We start from the raw sequence: 22,728 nt of genomic DNA on the forward strand, positions 1-22,728 counted from the left end.
AACTGTCGGTCTACCTCTCTTCCAAAACCTCCCACTTCTCTCTCTTTCCTGTGGGTAAGAAGCTCTGTTTCCCTTCAAAACTCTGCCCTTACCAGCCAGTCAAACTCCCCAGACTTCGTATCTTTTCTCTCTCATATGGTTTGAAATGGCTCTTATCTCTTTCTTTATAATGTTAAGAGTTTTGCTACAGGCTATGGCAATGTTACTAAGTAAAATGAGCATTAGGTTCAGCTGCCAAAGGTGCAAATCAGATCAATTTTTCCTAGAGGTGCCATGTATGCCTCCACCTTAACAGCTGCAGGCACACACGGCTCAGGGCACCTCTTCTTACCATTTCCCCTCCCAGCTTGGGTGCCTAGGCATGCCAGCAGCAGGCAAAGGCCAAGCCCAACAGCCATGAGTGAGTGTGGGACAAAGCTGCAACGGTAGCCATGACCCCACAGGGTCAACGGATGGGTGCTTCTCACCCACCGTGCTAATGGAACCTTTCTTTCCCTGGCCAAGGAATTCAGCCTAGTCTGAAATCCGGTAAAAATATAAGGATTAGAGGGGTCCAGTTGTACAAAGCAAGGGGTTCTTCCCCCAGAATCTTCCCCTTTTTCCTCTTAAACTGTTTTTTTTTTTTTTTCCTTTTCTAAGTGAGAGGCGTCCCCCACCAACTCTGTTTCTAATAGGGAAGTTAACAGAGTAATGGCCCCTGCTGACTGATAACTGCAAATTTGACAGGGCACATTTGAGACACTCTAAACAGATATCAACAGCCTCTAAAATACCTTTTCAGTCCCGAAATGGACTCCAAGCTTCAGGCTGAGGCCCTAGAAAGATAAACAAGGTCTGAAGGATTTGAAGCCAGTCAACAGGTATAATGTAAATGGGCAGAACCAATTCCTGCCAACTAAACCCCCCACCTCACGGAAGGAGGTGATGCTTCATGGCATAAACAGGTTCAGGAAACTCAAGGTTTGCTGAAAGCAGGAGAAACGGGGGCAAAGGTGAGGGTGGTTAATTCCTATTCTCCAGGTTTTCCCTGATTCGTGGGTACATACTGCATCAGTATCCATGGCCGGCACCTGCCAAGGTCATCGGGGCTCAGGGATAAGCAGTGGAGAGTGAAACGAGGACATCCACTTTCTGAGTCTTTGTTGAAAGAAGAAAGAGTATGAGGGACACCTCTATTCACTGTCTTTCAGAATGGACAACCAGTTATTCTCACCACCCCCAGCTTATACTCCTCTGGAGTGTATTCTGAACCACTGGGACTGCTTTGAGCCTCAAAATCTGGAGGAAAAGTGCCTCTTAGCCCTCTGCAAAAGGGTTTGGCCAAATTATGATTTACAGGAAAGAGTGGCTTGGCCTCAGGAAGGAACCATTCATTTCTATACCATCTGGCATTTGGAACTTTTCTACAGACGTGAGGACAGATGGTCTGAGGCCCCGTAAGTGTAGGCTTTCTATAGCTTGCAAGGCAATCCAGACCTTTGCTGACAGTGTAGGATTGCCCTCCTGTTTGCCATCTCAGGGAAGGTTGCAAGAGGCAAGCTCAAACAATTAAAGATATGAGTCCCAGGGGCAACACCAGCAGAGGATCCAGCTACCTCTGACACTGTTACTAGGGGTCCACCCAGACCACCCTATACAGCTTGAGCTTCCCACCTGCCCCCTCCTAAAAATCTTTGCTCTAGACAAACTCCCGTCTCCCTCTTAACTCTCCAACAAATGCCCAGTAAAATTGGGCCTAGTAAGGTCCAGGTCCCCTTCTCCCTATAGGACTTAAAGCAAATTAAGGGGGATCTTGGCAAGTTTTCAGATGACCCTGATAGATAAATAGAGGCTTTCCAGAATTATACCCAAATATTTGAACTCTCCTGGAGAGATGTTATGTTACTTTTGAATCAAACCCCAATGGACACACAGAAGCAGGCTGCTCTGTCAGCAGCAGAGAGATTTGGGGATGAGCTTTCTTTCATATATAGCATCAGAAAAGGGGGTGAATATTATCCAACTGGAAGAGAAGCAATACCAGTAAATAACCCTAAATGGGATCCCAATGACGAGATGGAAGACTGGAAAAGGAGACAATTTCAGGTGTGCATAATGGAGGGCTTATGTAGGACTAAGACTAAGCCTCTCAATTATATTAAGTTGTCCATGATCAACTAAGGATTTGGTGAAAATCCCACTGCCTTCCTGGAAAGGCTAAGAGCAGCCTTGATAAAGCACACCTCTATCTCCTGATTCAGTTGAGAACAGCTAATCCTAAAGGATAAATGTATTAGCCAGGTAGCTCCTGACATCAGGAGGAAGTTGCAAAAGTGGGCCCTGGGACCAGATAGCACATTAGAGGACCTCCGGAAAGTGGCCACTTCAGTCTTTTATAATAGAGACAGGAAGGCCTAGAAAAGCGAGAGGAGATGCAGGACAGAGGCAAAAGCTTTGATGACCACCATGTAAGCCCACAAACCCCAAAATTCCCAGGATGTGCCTGCTAACATCTAAAAGATACGGCAAGAACAGTTATTACTCTTCTAAAGTTTAACCTCTCCCATAAAACGTTTAATTTCTTTCACCAGGGTGAAACAGCTCAGGGTTGAATGTTGTTGTTAGTATATTTCACTTCTTATCTCTGTAATCTCTGGCACTAAATTCTTTCCTTGTATAATACACATGTTTAACCCATGCATACTTAACCTTATAAAACTTTTTTTTTTTTTTACTCTCAAGCCTAGAAGCCATCAAAATCCAAATTGTCAACCGGAGCCTCGGAAGATGGCTCTCCTTGTCTAGGAACCCTCAGACCTCTAGGAGTCTGACTGCCATTTTCCCCAGAACAATGCCCCCTGTCAGCAGGAAGCAGCTAAGACAGGTCATCGTCCATATTCTAAAGGCAGGTCATCGTCCATATTCTAAAGGTAGTTAGATGTACTTCTTCAGAGGGGAGAATGATACCGGAGGGGTCAAGGAAGTGCCGAGTAGAGAAAGGCAGGTCCCTGGCTAGGGCTCAACTCCCTTGGACCTAGGTGACGACAGGCACTCCTGCTTTCATGGCCAAATGTTGCATTTTTCAAGACCACTCTGGCCCACCATGCCCTCATTCTGGGCCTATAAAAACCTGAGACCCGAGTGGAAAGACACACAGGCAGCCAGATGTCAAGAGGAGTACATCAGCGGAAAAAGACACAAGCAGCTGGATAGCGAGAGGACGTTGAGGCAGCACACTGGCAGAAGAGCACCCTGACAGAAACCAGCACACCAGCAGGCCACTGACCAGCAGGATGGGGTGGAGTTTGGCCAGAGCAGTTGGAGGAGAGCTGGGGCTGCTGAGTGGCCCAACTCCAAGGGAATACCATCTCCCTTCTGGCTCCCCCAGTGGTGGTGAGCTACTTCTACTCAATAAAACTTTGCACTCATTCTCCAAGACCACGTGTGATCCGATTCTTCTGGTACCCCAAGGCAAGAACCTGGGATACAGAAAGCCCTCCATCCTTGTGACAAAGTAGAGGGTCTAATCGAGCTGGTTAACACAAGCCACCTATAGATGGCAAACTAAGAGGGCACCCTGTAACACATACCCACTAGGGCCTTAGCATCTGTAAACATTCACCCCTAGACACTCTCGTGGAGTCGGAGCCCCACAATCGGGCTGTCTGTATGCTTCCTAGAGGTTTGAGCAGTGGAGTACTGAAGAAGTGAGCCACACCCCCATCGCACGCCCTGTGAGGGGAACAGGGGAACCTTTCCAGTATCAAAAGCACTACCTATTAGTTTCTTATATAACTTAACAGTTTTTTGAGGACTTACTATGTGCTAGGCACTGTTAATTGTGTGTGTGGAGAGAGATATAAGTTTTCATAAATATAATATCTCATATATATAATTTTAATTAATGATCAGATAATTTTATTAGATAGGTTCTATTATTATGCTCATCTTTCAATATAGAATCTGATGCAATGACAGATTAAGGAAGTAATTTGCCCAATATTATGAAGCTAGTAAGCAGTGGTATCGTTTCAAACCACATGCCCTGGCAGGGGAACTTGGTTATCAACCAATCTGCTTTCTGTCTCTTGTCTCTTGATTCATCATGATGTTGTGCCTGCAACACACACACACCTCTGTCCATCCTAGGTACTTCTAGAATGGCACTCTGATATCAGCCACAGCAATCAGAATCCAAGGAGAAACTGTTTCCTTAAACACCTCTACCTTCCTCAGGTACTTCTAGAATGGCAGTCTCATATCAGCCACAGCAATTTGAATCAAAGCAGAAACTGTTTACCTAATGTAGTTATTTTCTGTCTTATTCTCCCAGCTCCTTAACATGGTTGTTTTTCATAGAACTTAGAAAGAAGAAGTGGATGCATCCTAGAAATAGCAGAAAACAAGTCAGAGAGGTTGCTGTTCACAATAATGCAGCTTTCACAGAGATTTGAACATATTTACATTTGTATAAGCATCCAGTGGTGTGGAGGTGTATGTCTGAGAGCAAATCTCATGAAGTTTTTCCAGACTGCACCATGAGTAGTGAAAGGTGAATGGAATTTTTCTGCCCATTGATGCAAAACAGGGTAAAAAGGCCTTGTGCAGAGTCAGTAAATTTTCTACAATGAAGCCTTATGTCATTGTAGCACTTGTCACCTCACTGACTGTTGGGTTGATTAGCCTGATATGTCATCCTCTTCCTTTCTCAGAGTGACCCTATTCATGAACGGTGCACTGATACAAAGCCAATCTTCCCAACAACAACAAAAAAAATCCATGTCTGAGCTAAGTGTGAAAGTGGTTGCCTTCTCCTGCTGGACCACCAGCAAAGCCCTGGCAGTTCACAGGCTACCAAGTGTGTGCTTGCTTTTGTATATAAAAAGTTATGTGTTCTAGTGAAAATACTGATGTTAGTGTATGAAAAAATAAGTGACAGAGGAAAAAAACTGAAGCACATAGGAACAAAGATAATTTTTAAAAATGGAAAAGCTGGAATGGTTGAAAAAAAGACTAGTGTTTGTACACTATTGCATTTCATTTGTAAATAATAAAATGTATCAATTTTTAAAATTACAAAGCTCTTTTTAAAATTAAAAACTGTATGGTTTTCCTTTTAGATCCAGTTCAGACTTCACATACTTTATTTCAGAATTGGCTTGTAATGTAAGAATTATCTCTAGGAAGATTTATGTTTGATTTTTAATAATTCAAGCAAGGTAAATGAATGATGGGTAAATATGAATTATTGACTTTTTTCTCTAACCCCTATTAAATAAATAGAAAAAGCAGAATAATAAAAATGAAATCATAAAAGGAGCTAAACAAAGGGATACAATTGACAAAATAACTTTGAGAAGAGTCAACCAAATAAATAAAATTTATTGAGGTGTGGCTGGGTGTTATTCCAATACACAGTGTGTGCCCAACACACAGACACCAAATGAAGAATAGGAAAGAGACAGTCATAAAAAGAACAGGCAAGTCTCACCAATACCATGTCAACAGGGAGAAAAGTAGGTGAAAAGAAGTAAGGAGGAGACATCTGAAATCCTTATTAAAGCCGCTAATCACCTACCTGAAAATCTTAGCAGAGACAAGAAAATTGCAAATCTGAAGGTTTCCCCACAGAGACAGAACACAGGAAACCAGGTCGATAGAAATTTGGCATTTAATAAAATCCAGAAAAAGACAAGCAAGCCCAGATCTTTCAACAGAGAAAGCTGAGCTCCCCAGTCCTATCCTCCTTCCCATGCCTTGGAGCTAGCAGGATACAGAAGAGTACAATACAGAACCCGCAAACAGTAGCTCCACAGAAAAGACTGATAGAGCTCAGTAAGAGTGAAGAGAATTTCAGGAAGAATTTAGTTTCACTATATCAGAAAAGATGGAAGATAGGAACAAAGCCACTCACAATAAGCATAGGCAAGTGAAATCCAAAGAAATGACACAACTAGATACATAAACAAACTAGAATCTTTAGCATGTAACGGCTGAAAAAAAATAAAAAAATAAAATTTGGTAGAAAACATAGATCAGGACCATAAGATTTTCCACAAGTCCTTTGGCTACAAAAGAAGTAATGAAAGCAAACTTTTTGAAAAGAGAAAAATTAATCTCAAAGATCAAGCAACAACACGCCAGGCATCAAAGGAAAACTAATTAAATGGTCACCTGTTCCTGGATTGGATCCTATACCAGAAAAAAAAACAAACTGTAACAAACATCAATGGGGTAATTTTAAAAAATTAAATATGCCCTGTGGATTAGAAAATCACATTGTATCTTGTAATGTGAGCTTCCTGATTTTGATCATTGTGCTATGGTTATATAAGAGAAAGCAGTTTTTCTGGGACATGCACACTGACATATTTTTTTGTAAAGTGTTACAATGTTTTTAACTTCCTCTCACTGTTCAGAACAAAAGGAGGTACAAAAGGAGGTGTGTATGTGCATGTGTATGCACACGTGTGTGTATGCAAATAGGACAAAACATAGCTAGTGAACCGGGTAGAGTGTATTTGGGGGAGGAGTTCTTTGTACTATACTTGTATTTTGCAAATTTTCTGTTTTAACTTATATCGAAACAGAAAACTACCAAAAAATGTCAAAGAAAAAGTTACAACATCTTTAGAGAATGACTTTTTTTTATTATTATTATTATACTTTAAGTTTTAGGGTACATGTGCACAATGTGCAGGTTAGTTACATATGTATACATGTGCCATGCCGGTGTGCTGCACCCATTAACTCGTCATTTAGCATTAGGTATATCTCCTAATGCTATCCCTCCCCACTCCCCCCACCCCACAACAGTCCCCAGAGTGTGATGTTCCCCTTCCTGTGTCCATGTGTTCTCACTGTTCAATTCCCATCTATGAGTGAGAACATGCGGTGTTTGGTTTTTTGTCCTTGCGATAGTTTACTGAGAATGATGATTTCCAATTTCATCCATGTCCCTACAAAGGACATGAACTCATCATTCTTTATGGCTGCATAGTATTCCATGGTGTATATGTGCCACATTTTCTTAATCCAGTCTATCATTGTTGGACATTTGGGTTGGTTCCTAGTCTTTGCTATTGTGAATAGTGTCGCAATAAACATGCGTGTGCATGTGTCTTTATAGCAGCATGATTTATAATCCTTTGGGTATATACCCAGTAATGGGATGGCTGGGTCAAATGGTATTTCTAGTTCTAGATCCCTGAGGAATCACCATACTGACTTCTACAATGGTTGAACTAGTTTACAGTCCCACCAACAGTGTAAAAGTGTTCCTATTTCTCCACATCCTCTCCAGCCCCTGTTGTTTCCTGACTTTTCAATGATTGCCATTCTAACTGGTGTGAGATGGTATCTCATTGTGGTTTTGATTTGCATTTCTCTGATGGCCAGTGATGATGAGCATTTTTTCATGTGTCTTTTGGCTGCATAAATGTCTTCTTTTGAGAAGTGTCTGTTCATATCCTTCGCCCACTTTTTGATGGGGTTGTTTGTTTTTTTCTTGTAAATTTGTTGGAGTTCATTGTAGATTCTGGATATTAGCCCTTTGTCAGATGAGTAGGTTGCGAAAATTTTCTCCCAATTTGTAGGTTGCCTGTTCACTCTGATGGTAGTTTCTTTTGCTGTGCAGAAGCTCTTTAGTTTAATTAGATCCCATTTGACAATTTTGGCTTTTGTTGCCATTGCTTTTGGTGTTTTAGACATGAAGTCCTTGCCCATGCCTATGTACTGAATGGTAATGCCTAGGTTTTCTTCTAGGGTTTTTATGGTTTTAGGTCTAACATTTAAGTCTTTAATCCATCTCAAATTAATTTTTGTATAAGGTGTAAGGAAGGGATCCAGTTTCAGCTTTCTACATTTGGGTAGAGAATGACTTTTTAAAAAGTCAAGTGATAAAGAGTGCACTATAACTAGGTGAAAATTAAAATCCTGACATATAGACAATCTTGAGATAATGATAGCAAATACAAAGGGAAATTAAAAACTAGCTAAAACAATTGAAGAAATATAAGTAATACTTTTTTAAAGAGGTGCCAACAAAAAGAAAATGGGTTTCTCAGCAGGAGAAAGCCTAATGGAACAGAAAAGGAATTCAAAGATATAGAAACAGAAAATTTCTTTGAAAATAAGGGGTAACGTACTCCACAGACAGAGAGAGAACCTTATGTTTAAAAAAAAAAAATGCTGAATTATTGCATTAAAACAAAATCCTGGACCAGTTATTGACTTTCAAGGATTAAGAAAAATTTCTCCAAGCATTCAGTCAGGAAAGAAGCCTGTCACATGTGTGTGTGTGTGAGAGAGAGAGAGAGAATGAGAGAGAGAGAGAGAATAAGAGAGAGAGAGAGAGAGAGCATGAGAGAGAGAGAGAGAGAGAGAGAGACAGAGAATCTAGGAGGCTTCAGATTACTTCACAGCATTCAGAGCCAGAAAATGGCAAATCGGTATATACAAGGTTTAAGACAAAGGTGACCAAATGATATTATCCTCAGCCAATTTGCCATCTAAATAGAAATGTAGCAGGTATTCTCAAATATAAAGAAAACTCAGGTAATAAAACTTCTATAAATTCCACCTGCAGGGAAAAATTATTTGATAATTAAACTGAACCAAACAAAAGTTTAATGAAAAAAACTGTGATAAAGGGCTAACTAGCACCATATTCAGGGTCAGACGACAACAGGAAAATGTCTACCACATGCAGAGGAAAGGAAATTGTGACCTACTAAATACATCTAATGTGCCATTCGGCAATAAGACAAAAAACAGACATTATCAAGAATGCTATAATAAAACCGTCAAGAGATGAAATCAAGATAAAAGGCTCAGGATTGGGAAGTCATAGAAGAAAATGCTGGTACTAAACATTTAATCCATATTGATTTTCACTAAGAAAAAAATAAAAGGAAAATTTTACAAAATAAGAAACTATAACTACAACAAGGGATGTATTCAGTATGATCTAGATTAGCATGTGGTTTTAAAAAATAAACAAATGAGCCCTCATCTTTTATTACAGGGAATTATTACTATCTGAAACTAAAGCATATAGTTAGAAATGGCCTCCATTACTCTTTATTTTTACCTTTTCTCTCAATTTTTAAATTTATTTTCAATTTTTGTGAGTACAAAGTAGGTATATATATTTATGGGGTACATGAGATATTTTGATACAGGCACGCAATGTGTGATAATTAAATCATGAAAAATGTGGAACACATCTCCCCAGGCATTACGCTTTTGTGTTTCAAACAATCCAATTATATTCTCTATAGTTATTTTTAAATGTACAATTAAATTATAATTGACTATAGTGTCTGAGTTGTTCTATCTGACACTAGGTCTTATTCATTCTTTCTATTTTCAGTACCCATTAACCATTCCCACCTCTCCACCCACACTCCCCACTATACTTCCTAGCCTCTGGTAACCATTCTTCTATTTTCTATCTCCATGAGTTTAATTGTTTTGATTTCTAGATCCCACAAATAAGTGATAACATGCAAAGTTCGCCTTGCTGTGCCTGGCTTATTTTACTTGACAAAACAATCTCCAGTTCCATCCGTGTTGTTGCAAATGACAGAATCCTATTCTTTTTTATGGCTGAATATCACCTCATTATGTATATGTACCACATTTTCTTTATCCATTCATCTGTTAGTGAATACTTAGGTTACATCCAAATCTTGGCTATTGTGAACAGTGCTGTAACAAACATAAGAGGGCAGATATCTCTTGGATATATGGGTTTCTTTTTTTACTTTTTAAATTTTTGTGGGCACATAGTAGGTGTATATATTTATGGGGTACATGAAATGTTTTGATATAGACATGTGATGTGAAATAAGCACATCATGGAGAATGGAGTATCCATCCCTTCAAGCATTTATTATTTGAGTTATAAATAATCCAATAACATTCTTTAAGTTATTTTAAAATGTACAATTAAAGTTATTATTGACTACGGTAACCCTGTTGTGCTATCAAATAGTAGGTCTTATTTATTATTTCTAACTATTTTTTGGACCCATTAACCATCCCACCTCCATCCCACCCCACCCCACTCCACCCCACTACCCTTTCAAGCCTCTGGTAATTATCCTTCTATTTTCTATCTCAATGAGTTCAACTGTTTTGATTTTTAGATCCCACAAATAAGCAAGAATGTGCTATAATTGTCTTTCTGTGCCTAGCTTATTTAACTTAATGTAATGATCCCCGGCTCCATCCAAGTTGCTGCAAATGACTGGATCTCATTCTCTTTTATGGCTGAATGGTGCTCCATTGTGTATATGTATCACATTTTATTTTCCATTCATCTGTTGATGGACCCTCAGGTTTCTTCTGAATCTTAGCTATTGTAAACAGTACTGCAACAAACATAAGAGTGCAGATATCTCTTCAATATACTGATTTCCTTTCTTTTGGGTATACACCCAGCAGTGGAATTAATGGGTTGTATTGTAGCTCTATTTTTAATTTTTTAAGGAACCTCCAAACTGTTCTCCATAGTGTTTGAACTAACTTATGTTCTCACCAACAGTGTACAAGGGTTCCCTTTTCTCCACATCCTTGCCAGCAGGCTTTATTGCCTGTCTTTTGTATAAAAATTTTATTTGTGGCTATTATAAATGGAACTAGTTTTTTATTTCTTTTTCAGATTGTTCACTGTTGGCATATAGTAATGCTAGTGATTTTTGTATGTTGATTTTGTATCCTGCAACTTACTGAATTTGTTTATCAGTTCTAATAGTATTTTGGTGGTCTTCAAGTTTTTCTAAATTTAACATCATTTATCCACAAACAAGGATAATTTAATTTCTTCCTTTCCAATTTGGATGCCTTTTACTTCTTTATCTTTTTTAATTGCTCTAAAACATATGTTTTATTATGTTGATTAACAGTGGTGAAAGTGGGCATCCTTGTCACGTTCCAGGTTTAAGAGGGCAAGCTTTTAGGTTCTCCCTATTCAGTTTAATACCAGCTGTGGGTCTGTCACAGATGGCTTTTATTATGTTAAGGCCTTCTACACCCAGTTTTTTAAAGGTTTTCATCATGGAGGGACGTTAACTTTATCAAATGGTTTTTCAGTGTCAATTGAAATGATCATATGGTTATTGTCCTTCATTCTGTTGATATGATGTATCACATTGATTATGGCCATTCTTTCAGGAGGTGGTATCACATTGTGGTTTTGATTTGCATTTACCTGATCATTAGTGATATTAAGCATTTTTTCATATGTTTGTTGGCCATTTGTCTATCTTCTTTTGAGCATTGTCTATTCATGACCTTAGCACACTTTTTGATGTGTTTTTTTTTTTTTTACTGATTTGTTTGAGTTCATTGTAGATTCTGGATATTAATCTTTTGTCACATGTATAGATCGTGAAGATTTTCTCCCACTCTATGGGATATCTGTTTGCTCTGCTGACTGTTCCTTCTGCTGTGCAAAAACTCTTTAGTTTAATTAGGTCTCAGCTATTTATCTTTGTTTTTATTGCATTTGCTTTTGAGTTCTTGGTCATGAAATGCTTGCCTAAGCCAAAGTCTAGAAGGGTTTTTCCAATAGCCCCAGTGGGTTTTGATTATGGCTATAATCATAAAACAGTAGATGTTGGCATGGATGCGTTGAACAGGGAACACTTCTACACTGCTGGTAGGAACGTAAACTAGTACAGCCACTATGGAAAACAGTGTGAAGATTCCTTTAAGAACAAAAAGTAGAACTACCATTTGATCCAGAAATCCCACTACTGGGTATCAATCTTCTAGGGTTTTTATAGTTTCCCATCTTAGATTTAAGTTCTTAATCCATTTTGATTTGATTTTTGTATAAGGTGAGAAATGAGGATCCAGTTTTATTCTCCAACATGTGGCTAGCCAATTATCCCAGCACCATTTGTTGAAAAGGGTGACAGTGATAGTTTGCCTTCGTCTTTACTGATTTGAATGCCCTTTATTTATTTCTATTGTCTTATTACTCTGGCTAGGACTTCAGTACTATGTGGAAGAAGAGTGGTAAGAGTAGACATCCTTGTCTTGTTCCAGTTTTCAGAGGAAATGCTTTCAACTTTTCCCCAGATGGATTTTATTACATTAAGGTATGTCCCTTGTTTGCTGATTTTGCCGAAAGTTTTAATCATAAAGGGATGCTGGATTTTGTTGAATGCTTTTCCTGCATCTATTGAAATGATCATGTGATTTTTGTTTTCATTCTGTTTATGTGGTGTATCACGTTTACTGACCTGATTATGGCAAACCATCCCTCCATCCCTGCTATAAAATGTATTTAATGAAGGTGGATTATCTTTTTGATATATTGTTGGATTTGATTAGCTAGTATTTTGTTAAGGATTTTAGCATCTATATTCATCAAGGATATCAGCCGGTAGTTGTCTTTTTTGGTTATGTCCTTTCCTGGTTTTGGTATTAGGGTGATGCTGGCTTCATAGAATGAACTAGAGAGGGTTGCTTCTTTCTCTATCTTGTGGAAGAGTGGCAAAAGGATTGGTACCAATTCTTCTTCAAATGTCTGGTAGAATTCTGCTGTGAATCCATCTGGTCATGGACCCTTTTATTTTTATTTTTTTGATAATTTTTTAATTACCATTTCAATCTCACTGCTTGTTATTGATCTGTTCAGGGTATCTAATTCTTCCTGATTTAAGCTAGGAGGGTTATATTTTTCCAGGAATTTATCCATGTATTCTAGGTTTTCTAGTTTATGCGGGTAAAGCTGTTGTTAGTAGCCTTGAATGATCTTTTGTATTTCAGTGGTGTCAGTTGTAATATCTCCTGTTTCATTTCTTAGTGAGGTTATTTGGATCTTCTCTCTTCTTTTCTTGGTTAATCTTGTCAATGGTCTATCAATTTTATTTATCTTTTCAAAGAACCAGCTTTTTGTTTCATTTATCTTTTGTATTTTGTGCATTTGTTTGTTTCAATTTCATTTAGTTCTGCTCTGATCTTGGTTATTTCCTTTCTTCTGCTGGGTTTGGGTTTGGTTTGTTCCTGTTTCCTTAGCTCCTTGAGGTGTGACCTTAGAATGTCAGTTTGTGCTCTTTCAGTCTTTTTGATACAGGCATTTAGGGCTATGAACTTTCTTCTTAGCACTGCCTTTGCCTTACCCCAGAGGTTTTGATAGGTTGTGTCATTATTGTCATTCAGTTTGAAGAATTTTTAAATTTCTACCTTGATTTCATTTTTAACCCAGTGCTCACTCAGGAGCAGTTGTTTAATTTCCATGTATTTGTATGGTTTTGAAGGTTGCTTTTGGAGTTGATTTCCAGTTTTATTCCACCATGGTCTGAGAGAGTGCTTGATATAATTTCAATTTTTAAAAAATTTATTGAGGCTCATTTTATGGCCTATTTTGCTTTTTAACTTATATTTTTGTTTTATAGATCCTGTGTGAATTAAGCTTTAAACAGGTTCTGTTTTGATGTGTTTCTAGGATTTGTTTCAAGATTTAGAGCTCTTTTTAGCAGTTCTTATAGTGGTGGCTTGGTAATGGTGAATTCTCTCAGCATTTGTTTGTCTGAAAAAATTGTATCTTTCCTTCATATATGATGCTTAGTTTCACTGGATACAAAATTCTTGTCTGGTAATTGTTTTGTTTGAGAAGGCTGAAGATAGGGCCCCAATCCCTTCTAGCTTATAGGGTTTCTGCTGAGAAATCTGCTGTTAATCTGATAGGTTTTCCTTTATAGGTTACCTGGTGCTTCTGTCTTACAGCTCTTAAGATTCTTCCCTTTGTCTTAACTTTGGATAACCTCATGACAATGTACCTAGGTGAAGATCTTTTTGCAGTGAATTTCCCAGGTGTTCTTTCTGCTTCTTGTGTTTGGATGTCTAGGTCTCTAGGAAGGCCGGGAAGTTTTCCTCGATTATTCCCCCAAACATGTTTTTCAAGCTCTTAGAATTCTCTTCTTCCTCAGGAACACCAATTGTTCTTAGGTTTAGTTGTTTAACATAATCCCAGACTTCTTGGAGGTTTTGTTCATATTTTCTTACTCTTTTTGCTTTGTCTTTGTTGGATTGGGTTAATTTAAAGACCTTGTCTTTGAGCTTCAGATTTCTTCTACTTGTTCAATTCTATTGCTGAGATTTTCCAGAGCAACTTGCATTTCTAAAAGTGTGTCCAAAGTTTTCTGAGTTTTTTATTGTTTTGTCTTTAAGCTATCTACGTCCTTGAATATTTCTCCCTTCACTTCTTGTATCATATTTTGAATTTCCTTGCATTAGGCTTCACATTTCTCTGGTTCCTCCCTGATTAGCTTAATAACTGATCCCCTGAATTCTTTTTCAGGTAAATCAGGGATTTCTTCTTGGCTTGGATCAATTGCTGGTGAGCATGTGTGTTTTCTGGGGGGTGTTGAAAAGCCTTGTTTTGTGATATTACCAGGGAAGGTTTTCTGGTTCCCTCTCATTTGGGTAGGCTCTGTCAGAGGGAAGGTCTAGGGCTAAATTAGCCTGTTGTTCAGATTCTTTTGTCCCACAGGGTGTTCCCTTGATGTAGTACTCTCTCCCATTCCTATGGATGTGAATTCCTCTGAGCTGAACTGCAGTGATTGTTGTCTCTCTTCCAGGTCTAGCCGCCCAGTAAGTCTACCTGGCTCTGGACTGGTACTGGGTGTTGTCTGCCCAGCATCCTGTGATGTGAACCATCTATGTGTCTCTCAGCCATGGATACCAGCACCTGTTCCAGTGGAGGTGGCGGAGGGGTGCAATGGACTCTGTGAGGTTCTTAGCTTTGGTGGTTTAATGCTCTATTTTTGTACTGGTTGGCCTCCTGCCAGGAGGTGGTGCTTTCCAGAGATCATCAGGTATGGTAGTATGGGGAGGAACCGGCAGTGGTCGGGGCCCTAGAACTCCCAAGATTATATGCCATTTGTCTTCCACTACTAGGGTGGGTAGGAAAGGACCATCAGGTGGGGGTGGGGCTAGGCGTGTCTGAGCTCAGACTGTCCTTGGGCAGGTCTTGCTGCAGCTGCTGTGGGGAACGGGAATGAGGGTCTCAGTTCACTGGAGTTGTGTACCTAGAAGGATTACGGCTGCCTCTGCTGAGTCATGCAGGTTGTCAGGGAAGTGGGAGAAAGCCAGCAGTCACAAGCCTCATCCAGCTCCCACACAAACTGAAGGGCCTGTCTCACTCCCACCATGCCCCACCACCCAACAGCCCTCACCCCCAGATCATTTCCAGGTGTGGAGCTATATGGGCTTGAAAACTTGCCCCAGGCTACCCGCCTCCCAACTGCAAAAAAAAAAAAAAAAAAGGGGGGGGGGTGGGGGCTTGGTTCTTCCCCCGCCTGTGGAGTCTGCACACCAGATTTGCACCCTCCCCCAAGTTCTGGACAGAAGGCTTCTCACCCCATTCAAATGGTTACAAAGTTCAGCTAGAGATTTGCTTATCCCTGTGTAGTTTTACCCCTTGCTCTTTTGGATCCCTGTGGTGCCAGGAAGGAATGGCCTGCTAGGGGACCCAACAAGCTCCCAGGGCCTTTCTGCTTCTTCCTCTACCCCTGTATTTTGCTCGGCTCTCCAAATTAACTCAGCTCCAGGTAAAGTCGGAAACTTCTCGCGCAAACAGACCTTTGGCTTCTCCAGTGGGGATGTATGTTTGGAAGAGGGGGTCTCTCTTTCCCACTTCCACAGTTGGGGCACTCAGTTTTTTGGCGGCGGGGGGTCTCCCAGGTCCTGCAGGAGCAGTCTGCTTTCTTCAGAGGGTCTGTGGATCCTCTCAGGATTTCTGGTTTGCTCTTGCAGTCCATCTGGAACTAAAATTCACAATGCGAGCCAGCTCCTGCCCGTTGCTCTTTCTGGAGCTGCAATCTAGTCCTACCTCCAGTCTGCCATAATCTCCCACATTCTCTAATTCTTTTTGTTGGAACACTTTGAATAGGATTGGTATAAGTTCTTCTTTAAATGTTTAGTAGAATTCATCAGTGAAACCATCAGGTTCTGGGCTTTTTTATATTGGGAGACATTTTTGGTTTGTTTGTTTGTTTTGAGACGGAGTTTTGCTCTTGTTGCCCAGGCTGGAGTGGAAAGGCACGGTTTCAGCTCACTGCAACCTCTCCCTAGGAGACATTTTTATTATGGCTTCTATCTCATTGTTATTGGTATGTTCAGGTTTTGGACTTCTTCGTGGTTCAATCTTGGCAGGTTGTATATGCCGAGGCATTTATCCATTTCTTCTAGATTTTCCAGTTCATTGGCATATAATTGCCATTGTAGCCACTAATGATCCCCTAAATTTCTGAAGTATCAGTTGTAATGTCTTCTTTCTCATCATTGATTTTATCTATTTGGCTCTTCTCTCATTTTTCCTTAGTCTGGTTAAAGGTTTGTCAATTTTCTTTATCTTTTCAAGAAATCAACTTTTTGTTTTATTGATCTTTTGTGTTGTTTTCTTCCATTCAAATTCATTTATTTCTGTTCTGATCATTAGTATTTCTTTTCTTCCACTAATTTGGGGTTTGGTTTGTGCTTGTTTTTCTAGTTCTTTCTTTTTTTTTTGAGATGGAGTCTCGTTCTGTTGCCCAGGCTTGAGTGCAGTGGTGTAATTTCAGCTCACTGCAACCTTCACCTCCTGGCTCAAGCAATTCTCCTGCCTCAGCCTCCCAAGTAGCTGCGATTACAGGCACGCACCACTGCACCCAACTAATTTTTGTACTTTTAGTAGAGACGGGGTTTCACCCGCCTCAGCCTCCCAAAGTGCTGGGATTACAGGCATGAGCTATCATGCCTGGCCTCTGGTTCTTTAAGATACAGGTTTTATTTATTTGAAGTTATTTGGTTTTGGTTTTTGTTTTATTTCATGTAGGCACATATTGCTACAATTTGTCTCCTCCTGCTTTCATTGTATCCTATAGGTTTTGGTATATGGTGGTTACATTATCATTTGTTTCAAGAAATTTTTCAATTTCCTTCTTAATTTATACATTGATACACTGGTCATTTGGGAGCATACTGTTTAATTTACATGTGTTTTCCAAAATTTCTCTTGTTACTTATTTATAGTTTTATTTCACTGTGGTCAGAGAATATTCTTAATATTATTTCCAATTTTTGGATATTTTATGACTTGTTTTGTTACCTAACATGTGGTCTATCTTTGAGAATGATCCATGTGCACAGGAGAAGAATATGTATTCTGCAGCTGTTGGATGAAATGTTCTGTAAATATCTATTAGGTCCAGTTGTTCTATAGTGCAGATTAAGTCTGGTTTCTTCATTGATTTTTCTGTCTTCAAGACCTGTCCAATGCAGAAAGTGGAGTGTTGAAGTCTCCAGCTATTATTGTATTGAGGTCTATCTCTCTCTTTAGTTCTAATAATATTTGCATTATATATCTTGGTACTCCAGTGTTGGTACATATATATTTATCACCATTATACCCTCTTGCTGAATTGACCCCTTTATCATTATATAATGACCTTCTTACAGTTTTTGTCTTGAAATCTATTGTGTCTGATAAAGTATAGCTACTCCTGCTCTTTTTTGGTTTCCATTGTCATAGAATATCTTTTTTCCATTCCTTTATTTTCAGTTCATGTGTATCTTTTAGGTAAAGTAAGTTTCTTATAGGCAACACATCATTGGGCTTTATTTTTCCATCCATTCAGCCATTCTGCCTTTTGATTGCAGAGTTTAGTTCATTTACATTCAATGTTGTTATTGATAAGGACTTACTCCTGCCATTTCATTATTTGTTTTCTGGTTGTTTTGTAGTCTTCTCTTCTGTCTTTCCTTCCTTCCTCTCTTCCTTTTAGTGAAGGTGATTTTCTCTGCTGGTATGCTTTAATTTATGCCTTTTATTTTTTATATCTCTTGTATGTTTTTCAATTTGATGTTCCCATGAGACTTGCAAGTAATATGTTATAACCCATCACTTTAAACTGATGGCAACTTAACACTGATTGCATAAACAAAGAAATGTACAACATGAAAACTAAGAAAAACTCTATACTTTAAACTATGAACTTGCTTTTTAACTTTTTGTTGTTTCTCTTTATGTCTTACTGTACTGTCTGTGTCTTGAAAAGTTGTTATAGTTACTATTTTTGGTTGATTCATCATTTAGTCTTTCTACTTAAGTCAGGAAAAGTTTACACACCACCATTACAGTGTTATACTATTCTGTGCTTTTTTCTGTGTTTATACTGTGAGCTTTATACTTTCACAGTCAACAATCTCAGCAGTTTACCTGAGGTTCTACTCTATTGCAGCTAAGTTGGCACTCAGACCACAAGACAAAGTCCTTCCCACTCTTCTCTTCCTTTTCTATAGGCAGAGGTCTCTGTGGCCTTGACCACCCCTAGTCCATGGGGATTTCTACTTGGCCACCACCAATGTTTGCTTAAAGCCCAAGGGCTCTTCCATCGGCTTATGATGAATGCTATCAGGCCTGGGACTCACCCTTCAGGATACTGGGCTCCCATCTGGCCCATGCCAGGCCAAGTCTAGAAATACTGTTCAAGAATCTAGGTCTGGACTTGAGGTCCCCACGAACCTGCTTGTTGCTCTGTTCTACTGTGGCCAAGCTGGTAGCCAGGGTACAAGACAAAGTCCCTTTTATTTTTCCCTCTGCTTTTGCAAAATGCAATTTTTCATCATTTTCATTGTAGTTGCCACAGCTGAGAATGTGCTGGGTCTCCCCTGAAGCCAGTGCATCTTAGAGCCCAAGGCCTGTGGTGTAATCCCTTGGTATCACTGGAGATTATTCAGGGTCTGAGGGCTCTTCAGTTAGCAGGTGATGAATCCTGCCAGGACTGGTTTCTCGTCCCTTCAAGGCAGCAGATTCCCTTTTGGCTCAGGTTGTGTCAAGAAATATCATCTAGGAGCTAGGACCTGAAATGAGGGGCTCACAACTCTGTTCAGTGCCCTCTCCTACTATGGCTGAGCTGGTAGCCAAGATGCAAGACAAAGCCCTCCTTACTCTTCACTCTCCTTTCATTATGCAGAAGGAAGGAGTTACTTTTGTTGCTATGAGCTGCATAGCCTGGGGTTGGGGGAGATATGGTGCAAGCTCTCCCTTAGCTGTGCCAGGTGGTGTCTCACTAGGTCATGTGCCATGCTAGTTCACTGACTCTAAGCCCAGCCTAGCACTAGCTGCTGCCTATGAATTATAGTCCTTGTGTCCTAGATTGCCTTTCAAGTTTACCTACGACCCCCAGGCACTTCAGCTCAATGTGGCATGGCTTGCCAAGGAAGTCAAGTTCTGACTGCTGGAATGGATGATTCCCCTCCGGAATGTGGCTGGTCCAAATGCTTCCTCCATGCATGGGCACTGGCTGAGCCCAGCACAGCTTTATTCTCTGCTGTGACCAGGTAGCACTGAGATGAATGTGAAGTCCTCTAGTTGATGTGCTCTCCCTCCCCAGAGAGCACAGATTCTCTCTCCACACTCCAGGGTTGCTGCCAGGAGGTGGGGGAGGGGTGGCATTGGTAATTCAATATGCCTCTCTGGCCCTTTTCAATACCTCTTTCCACAACATGAAGTTAAAACCAGGTACTGTGATTACTCACCTGAGTTTTGGTTCCTGCCACAGTGCTTTCCTATGTGTAGACAGTTGTTAAAATTTGGTGTTCCAGTGTCGCGGAGGATGGGGAAATGAATGATGTAGGCTTCTGTTTTGCCATGTTTCTCCTCCCCTTTTTTCTCAAATTTTAAAGGTATATTTGTAAAAATAATGGATTAAACCATATAAAGTTGCCAATATTCTACTGCTTTTGGTCTACAAAAGGGCAATTTCGTACAGTTTGTAAGATACAATGAATCTTTCTGAGTCTCTCCTCAAAAGGTTTAGCCTGTTAACTTCCTTACCCTTTGTTCTCCAACTTAACTTTCTTGTTTCTCCTTGCCAGTAGTTACTGTAAACAGCTTACCCTCTTCCCGTCAGTTCTAATCAATAACACATCTGTTCCCTTGGTTACCTGTACCCATTTTTCCCTTGAAACTGTACTTCTCACAAGCTCCACCACTGTACCTCACGTCCCCCTCCCTTCCATATTTAGAAAAATATTTACAAGTAGCCAATCGGATCAGCTCAGATTTTGTGGTCCAACCCCAGCCCATGGGGGAAGAACACAGAAATAGGGATCGCGTTAAAGGTATAAAAAACCCCCGGTCTCCTTTGTTCAGTGTGCACTTGCAATCTTGATTGATGTGAGTGGCACCCTTTTGCAAAAGTAAATTGCCTTGCTGAGGAAACTAAATTTATATTCGAGTGCTGTTTCTTTTGAGGCATCAGAAATTCATTTATAACAATTTGGTGGCTCGTATGGGGAGCCCATTCTCCTCTGGGGAGGGATCTCCAGTCCTTTCCCGTGAGAAGGCGCACCCTGCCACCTCATTGCGGTGGCTTCAGGGTGAGGAATCGAGACCCACCCAGTGCGACGAATAAACCCGGACTCTCAGCAACCTGGGAAAGGAACAAGCCGGCAGCTTGGGAAAAGGGGGCTCAGATACCGCAGCGACCAGGTAAACTGTGCACAGACCAAGGTAAGAAAAATCACAGGGGCGACAAAGTATTTCCTTGGTGGTCGGGACTCTGGAAGTTGAACATGTGTGAATGGTAACAAGTGCTACTGCTGTGCAGAGTGAGTAAGTCCAATCTATGGTTCCACGGTCACCTCATATGGCTTAGGGTGGCCCTTTGGGGGTCCCATCAGGGGTTTACACTGACCCACCATCCATGCTAAGAGGGACCTGAAATATTCCTGCAAGGGAAGCGTCCAGAGTGGACGAAGCTAAAGAAGGGTACAAGGAACCTTCAGCAGGTGGGACTAAAGGATAGGCAAGAGATTCGTCCTACAAGGGAATTGAGCCTTAATAAGCTGCCAGGGAAGGATAGGCAAGAGATTCCTCATACGAGGGAACTGAACCTTAATAAGCCTCCAGGGAAGGATAGGCAAGAAATTTCTAATACGAGAAATTGAGCCTAACTAGGACCCAACATGGAAAATACCCCAAGCATTATGAGAAGTGAAAAGGATAAAGATAGCGATAAATATATTCCCCCAGATAGTCCTCTAGATCTCATGTTAAAATATTGGAAAGGTATTGAGAGAACTAAACATAAGAAAAAGCAACAAATGATAAAATACTGCTGTTTTGTTTGGACCCAGAGTCCCCTCCTCAAGCCCTCAATCTTCTGGCCAGTTTGGGTCGAATGAGGATGTAATGTGTCAACTCCTAATTCAACATTTAAATGATAAAAGTTCAGTGTTCTCAAGAGAAACTGGACTATGCTCTTTGTTAGAGACAGGGACCTGTTCTCCTCCATCCCTTAAAAACAACTAGGGAAAAGCCTGATCTAGCATCCAACAATGAAGACTCAGAAAAGCCGGTTCCCATGGCTAAGGACTCCAGCGCATGGGATCCCCTAGACCACCTTCCCCTACTCATTGCCCCCAATCCTTCCCCTCAGGCAGCTGCTGCTGCCCCGGATCCTGCCGCAGATCCTTCTTCTGCTCATGTTATTCCTCCTCGTTACAATCCTGATTCTTGGGAATCATCATCCCATAAACCTGTTCCCTCTCAGCCTAAGTGCCCCTCCCTGAAGGAACTCCAACACGAAGTAGAACAATGTAAAAGAGATATCCAAAATTTCTCATTTCCCTCCACATCTATGGAGTCAGCTCTGACTCTCTTCCCCTTGAGAGAGGTACCACAAGGAGGAGGTGCTATTGGCTTTGTAAGTGCTCCCCTAACTAGTTCACAAGTCCGGAATTTAAAGAAGGAACTTAAGCCATTATTAGATGACCCTTATGGGGTAGTAGATCAAGTTGATCAATCCCTGGGACCTCAGTTATACACCTGGGTTGAGTTAATGTCCATTCTAGGCATTCTCTTCTTGGGGGAAGAAAGAGGGATGATCAATAGGGCTGCTATGGTAATTTGGGAGCGTGAACACCCTCCTGGTCAAGACATTCCTACCGCAAATCAAAAGCTTCCTGGCCAAGACCCCTGGTGGGACAATAATAACCCAGCTCACTGGGAAAATATACAAGACCTAAGGGAGATGATAATAAAGAGAATTAGGGAATCAGTACCCTGAACCCACAACCTCTCTAAAGCACTTGATATACAACAGGAAAAAGATGAGGGGCCTATGAAATTTCTGAACAGATTGAAGGACCAAATGAGACAATATTCAGGCCTAAACTTAGAAGACCCCCTTGGACAAGGAATGTTAAAACTCCACTTGGTCACTAAGAGTTGGCCAGATATTTCAAAGAAGTTACAAAAATTAGAAAATTGGGAAGACTGACCTCTGAGTGAACTTCTCAGAGAAGCTCAACAAGTATATATTAGAAGAGATGAAGAGAAACAAAAACAAAAGGCGAAACTTGGTGGAACCAAATCCACATACTTCTAAACAAAGCTTCCAGGGGGCCAGAAACTATACAGGGTCCAGACCCCCGTTTAAAAGACCCAAACCTCTATCTAGAGGACCCAGACCCTCATCTACCAGACTCTCTAAAGAGTATGGGAGAAAAACATTGCAAAGTCCTAGAGCTGGGAGAGAAGAAGGACAAGAGAGGTGTTACAGATGTGGAAGGGCAGGCTACTTCAAAAGAGAATGTCCCAAATTAGAAAGGGAGAGACAAGCCCTTTCCCTCATTACCTCTGAGGAGGAGTAGGGGGCTCAGGGGCTCTGTCTCTTTTACTTCAAGTCCCACCAGGAGCCCTTGATAAATTTAGAAGTGGGACCCAATCATGAGCTTATCACC

The 22,728-nt window shown here is 40.5% G+C and overlaps 1 protein-coding gene across 4 annotated transcripts in view; it reads right to left on the reverse strand.

Annotated features, from left to right (window-relative positions):
• The window catches only part of ZBBX (zinc finger B-box domain containing), a 141,049-nt gene that overhangs the window by 13,107 nt on the left and 105,214 nt on the right, over nucleotides 1–22,728 (reverse strand). Inside the window, exon 19 of one of the 4 annotated variants that reach the window (XM_054552946.2) lies at nucleotides 4,277–4,365. The exons of the other annotated variants lie outside the window; for them this stretch is intronic. Within the exon in view, the coding sequence (XP_054408921.2) occupies nucleotides 4,301–4,365 (65 nt within the window). The 3' untranslated portion in view covers nucleotides 4,277–4,300. Of the gene's footprint in view, nucleotides 1–4,276; nucleotides 4,366–22,728 lie in introns of those variants that run through there. 4 annotated transcript variants of the gene reach the window in all.

This window comes from Pongo abelii, chromosome 2 (genome assembly GCF_028885655.2).
Source record: "Pongo abelii isolate AG06213 chromosome 2, NHGRI_mPonAbe1-v2.0_pri, whole genome shotgun sequence".
NCBI lineage: Eukaryota > Metazoa > Chordata > Mammalia > Primates > Hominidae > Pongo > Pongo abelii.